At 30.5% G+C, this 6,000-nt stretch overlaps 1 protein-coding gene across 1 annotated transcript in view; it reads right to left on the bottom strand.

Moving 5' to 3' along the window:
• The window catches only part of LOC103575567 (uncharacterized), a 35,331-nt gene extending 31,297 nt beyond the window's left edge, over nt 1-4,034 (bottom strand). Inside the window, exons 1-2 of the mRNA XM_053738331.1 lie at nt 3,210-4,034; nt 2,886-3,111 (exon numbers count right to left, since the gene is read on the bottom strand). Coding sequence (XP_053594306.1) covers nt 2,886-3,111; nt 3,210-4,034 — 1,051 coding nt within the window. The remainder of the gene's footprint in view (nt 1-2,885; nt 3,112-3,209) is intronic.
• Nucleotides 4,035-6,000: the final 1,966 nt, after the last annotated feature.

Below are 6,000 nucleotides of genomic sequence, written 5' to 3' on the forward strand. Positions count from 1 at the left end.
TCTAAACATTTTTTTACCATCAAAATTACTAACGTTCCAAAAAAGTTCCATTCGAAGTCATAATCTGTCTCATGTTTAGAAGTTCCACATGCGAAACTTTTTTGGAATGAATTTTTTTTACACATGTGTTTTGAAAACTTTTAAATGTGAGTCCAAAAAATATTTTGTGTTATTAATATTTTAGGTATCTTTGTAATTTTTTCCAAATTTTTCAAAAATGCTGACCACACTAAAAAATTAGGAGTCAATTCGAAGTGAATACACAGAAAAAAAAATTTTGAATCAAGAAAATATTTTTGAGACAAACGTTTTTTGGAACTAAGTCAAGATCTTCTTCAGCCAAAAAAATTTGTCTTGGTCAGATAAGATTTATACTTTATCCAAGAAAATTAAGGTTTTCAAAAATGCTTTTTTGAATCAAGAATTTATTTTTTTTTTATTTACTTTCAGCCAAGGATTTTTTTTTCTGTGTACGGATTTTATTTCCATCCGCATCTATTCCAATAAAAAAATCATCCACTCTGAGTTCACTCCGTAAATTTTTTTCAGTGCCATGTGATCCGAAATTTATCAAGAATTTTTTTTCTGATAATTTCTGATTAATTTAGGAGTTAATGCTAAATTATTATTATAATTTTTTTTTTTCACAACAGTATACTGAGTAATATATTGCTAGAGGTTATTTATGATTTGAGTGGTATATGGTGAGTTTTAACTGAAAATGGTTCTATTCAAAGTTACAAACTACACATAATCAATTTAAATTGGTTATTCATATTATATACCCTTATACATATTGCAATTTTAACTTGGTCTGTACAAAATTTATATAACGTCAATTAATCTGTAGTATGTGTTGTAATGATACGTATGGATTCAGAGTATATAAATATTTCAGTTTGAAGGAATATTTTGGTAGCTTAATTGATTACTTCTATCGTTAATTTCGGCAGTAGTAATTTATAATTCTCTTCTAAGAGAGTCAATTAATATACCATAAGTTGCATACATTGCACTATAAAAATTTCGCGGGGTGAACGTGGGTTAAATTCAAATTGAATACGAAGTAAATGGCTGTTTATTTATTTAACCTCTTTGGAGTAAAATTCACTCCGAATGGGAGTTTCTTTTAATACTAAAACTCCGAATCAGTAAATGTGGATTTAAATTAAATTTTTAATTACCCCGAATTTACTACCAATTTTTTACAGTGTCCAGTAAAAAAACTAAATATTCAAACTACTAAGTAGGGAAAGGGGGGGGGCCTGGGGGCATATGGACCCTCAAAATTTAAGGGGCCTATTTTGTCCCCAAATCGTTTGAGGCACTCTAAATTTTAATTCCCCCCCCCCCTAGCCCTATAAGGGGAAAGTGGGGAAAAATGGACCCCCGGGGCAAAATGGGCTGACATATTACATATAAACCCTCATTTCTTAAGGGGCCTAGTTTGCCCCACCTTCCCCTATTTTATAGTGAAATCGATAAAATAATTTTGCATATGGATTTTTCTTTATTGAGAAAGTAAATTTTCAAAATCGTCTTTAAGAGAAATCTTAATCCATAGTAAGTTGAAATTGAAAGAAAAAAATTTAAGCCAGTGTTTTTCACATGCAAATAATGTAGGGTTACCTGAGCAAAAAAAGATTGAAAAATCATTTTTTTTTTTTTTTTCAAATTTTTACGAACTATTACAAAAACGAGGCGAGTAGACCACCCAAGGTTTTCAGTTTTAGTTTAAAAAATTGTTTTTATTAATTGGAACATGTTTTTTGATTAAAATTTTTTTATATTTTCAGTTTAAAAATCTTTATTTGAGTAATTCAATTTTTTAAAACCGTAATTGAGTTTTATGTACAATTCTAATAATTAAAAAAAATTAAATGATTAATTAATTAAAAACTTTTAGGTGATCATTTTACCCATAACTGTCTTATCCCTTCTTCCCTGACAAAAAATATATGAACATTGTTGATAAAAAACAATGTCTTATGTTAACGTCTCCCTCGTACGCAATTCAAAAATTACTGCAAGTATAAAAAATCATATACTTCACCAAAAAGATTTTCTGAAGTTCAAAAATGTAACAAAATCTATATTATTGTTGACATTCAGTAACTACATAATATTATTTTTAATCACATGAATTTGTAATTAAACGAAAATACTCGAAAGCTTCTCTTTTCCCTGTATCAATTAAAACTGATTGGAGTTTTAAGTGATTAATTAAAAAACCTTACATCACAAACACTTAAATACAAAATTAAATCATTGATTGATCAGTAGTAGCAGCAATAGAAAAAAATTTTTTTTTAAAAAAAGCTAAATAAAATTTAGTAAATCTCGTTAATCCGATTTAGATCCAGATCTTGACTCTTTCACTTTAGTGTATCAGCCAGGTAATTGGCTTTTCTCGATCACCGATCCAGACCCCCTGTGTGTGCGGTAGAGTAAAAGAGAACACAAGAAGCTTAACCATTAACAACAAACACAGACAGAGAGCTAGAGAGTGAGAGAGAGAGACTATGACCAGTGTGTGTGTGAATATATGTGTGCCTGTAAGTAAGTATCGCAACTGTTAGAGAAAGAGAGATGAAATTTAACAACGTTAAGCTTTAATCAACTCACTGATTAGAGGCATCGTTAGAACAGAAGCTTAAGCAACTCGTAGCTACCTAATCCTCAAAGATAATTGATTTTAAAATCTCATCTGGCCAGCCTTCATTATAAAACAATTTCATAATAAACAACCATCCACATAACTCAATATTGTTATTATTTATGATAATTACAAACTAACCAGCATCTAGGTAAATGCTGTTTCAAATAATTATTATAATTATAATGTAATAATAAAGATAATAATAATAATAACAACAACGACATACTTGTCCGACCATCAGGTAACAATGTGTCCAGTGCATTGAGTGGATACGCCGAGCACGTAATATTGCTGTAACGCCAAAATTCACGTGCTGAAAGCTCAAGCATCTCACGAAAGACTTCAGCTCTTCCTAGTTGACATGCCAATGTCAGAGGCGTAAATCCCGCGGTGTTAGCAATTCCATTACTGGCAGGAAATTTTGGATGACGTAAAGCGTAACCGAACATATCCTATTAAGATCACCATCATCATCATCATCATCATCAAGATCAACATCAACATCAACATCACATCACTGTGTAATTTATAAATAAAAAACTAAACTCACAAGTTTATCACATACGACGACCATGTGTAAAATCATGTTACCAAATGAATCTTGATCATCGGGATTAGCTCCAGAATCTAGTAAAAGATTGTAGACACTTTCATTGGCGCAACAGGCTGCCCAAGCAAGTGGATACTCGCCTAAATATGCCAATCCTTCATAATCCGTATTACGTGATACACGTTGTTGCTGCTGTTGATCCCGGGGTAAAAAAAAACTACCAATAGCACGCTGTGATACATTAGCACCGGCTTCAACTAAATCCTGTACCAATTCGTTGTTGTTGTAAGCGATAGCTAGATGAAGTGCACTGGCACCTAGATACTCCTCGCCCTCGACAGCATCAATGGCCAAACGTGGAAAACACTTGATCAAAATTCTAGCAATACGTGTATGGGATCTTGTGTCGCAAATAATTAATACATGAAGTAATGTTTCACCAAGAGAACCTCGGTACTGCATTTGCCAGCATGCTTCGTGATCACTCCACTGGGCAAGCGGATCGAATCGTGAAAGAGATGCCTCAATTGGCAGAACAACTTGTTCCAGATCACGAAATTTCCATCTCAAATACTCGGCACGATTTATTATTTGTCCTTTACCATTTGCGTACATCAGTATACCGAATTGCCCACGGATAACTTGTTCTACCTCAAATTGGCCTCCTCGATTATACGCTTCAATGAGCTCGCCGCCTTTCTTGTAATTGGCCAAACGGTACAATAAACACTGATCCTCATCGCTTGCTTGACTGATAACACGGTCGAGAATTGAACCAGCGTTGATCTGACTGTCTTTATTCCGACAGGTACACACGTTACCCATTCAAACATCCTTAGCTATGAACAACACTTGAGATTTTAGCCCAAGGTATTGAGTTGTTGTTGGCGTTGTTGTTTGTTGATGCTCAGAATCGGCAGTTGTTGCTGTAGTTTAAGTTTTAGTTGGAGTTGTAGTTGTAGTAGAATTCTGGTATCACTTGGACACGAGGAGTTTGATGATGTAAAAAAGAGGTCAGTTAATGCCATTTGTTGTTTGGAAGTTGATAGATAAGTATATTCTCTTGAGATCGGGTATTTCGGAGTGTAAAACCAATGGTTTACTAAGCAAACGATGCATTAGAACTGGTGTCTAGTGCCCTCGAGACGACTAAGGCCGCATACAAGTTCCTAAAAGCTTTTCTGTGCTATAGCAACCAGCCGAATCTATAAACTGTACCTGGTACCGGTTGATACCGGAGGGTCACTAGGTGATGGTGAAATCATTGTCCTCGGGAAGGATATTGTTTTTTTTATTTTTCATAGCTGTTTTTTAAAAATTTTTGTTTTTTCTGGATTGGACTTTTTTTGAAATAGAACACCTACAATACTCTTTTATTTTCGATTATATGTAAAAAAATAAATGATAAATTTTATTCGGATTTTAAATTCATTTTTATTGTTTGAACAACAAACCCGCATCAAAGAAGGTAATTCATAAATAATATAATATTGAAAGCGAAAAAGTATAAGAATGATTCTCTAAAATATATTGATATGAAAAAAAAAATAGTCACTTTTGGTCTTTAAATTTTATTGTTTGAAATGATAAAATACGTCATCTTGCCATATAGATATAGCCGCGCATCAGTAATGCTTTAGATTAATTCTTTCACATACATTAAAAGCTTACAAACACAAGTTAAATTTTATTGTTTCAAACTGTAAAAACTGATGCGCTTAAAATATACTTTTTGACAATTTGAAGAAAGTAATAATTATATACCGTTGTACATAAAATCAATTGTTCGACATTGAAAATTTTATTTATCATACTGAATGTTTTTTTACTTTTTTACTATAAACTTAAATGTTCCGAACATCGAATGTTGAAGCTGAAACGTTAAATTATTATAATTTCATTTTTTTATCTAGCAAACAGTAATTTATATTACTTGTAACATGATTTATTTACATATAAACTTTAAATTTAAATATTTAAAATAAGATTATTATAATATATTAAATAAAACCACAAAATTACTGTTTGAAATGATATTGAATTGTGACCACATTCTAAATTTTTAGTTATCAATTACTAATTTTTATAATTCATTTTTTTGCGTATAAAAATCAATGTCTTTTTAAATAATTAGCCAATTACTTATAACAGTAAATTTAATTTGATTGAAAAATGTCCTAAAATATGTTTACAAGAATGTCCCTACAAATTTGAAAAACATCTGTGTAGATTTTTAATGAAAATTATATGAGCATCAATATTTTTATTTTCATTTTTTAAAAGTTGAAAAAAAAAAATACTAAATTTGAAACTATTTTAAAATAAATAATAATATATAAAAGCAGTAAATAACAAAAATGTATTCGATTAATCGATAGAATAAAAATAAAAATTTTTTGTAATCAATACGAGCACTCTTGTATAATTACTTATAACTCAGATATTATGACCTTTTTTATCAGTAATATAAGTAGTGCATAAATTGAAGCAAAAATATGTATATATTTTTTTTTGGTTTTAATCTCAACAATTTTCAAAACATTTATAATCACTGCTTTTTTTATTGTGTACGCTAAATTCCCACTAAACATCATTGATCATAACCTAAAACAAACAATAATTTATTGGTCGAAAATATTTATTTTGACTCTTACAGTCGTTCTCGCTTACAATTGAGACATTTAATTCAACCACATATTTTACTTATTGATTTATTTATTTTTTTATTGTTTTGTCGATTGAATTTCAATAGAATTATTTAAACGCAAGTATTATTTCGTTAAAGAATGTA

This window comes from Microplitis demolitor, chromosome 1 (assembly GCF_026212275.2).
Source record: "Microplitis demolitor isolate Queensland-Clemson2020A chromosome 1, iyMicDemo2.1a, whole genome shotgun sequence".
NCBI classification, from domain to species: Eukaryota; Metazoa; Arthropoda; class Insecta; order Hymenoptera; family Braconidae; genus Microplitis; species Microplitis demolitor.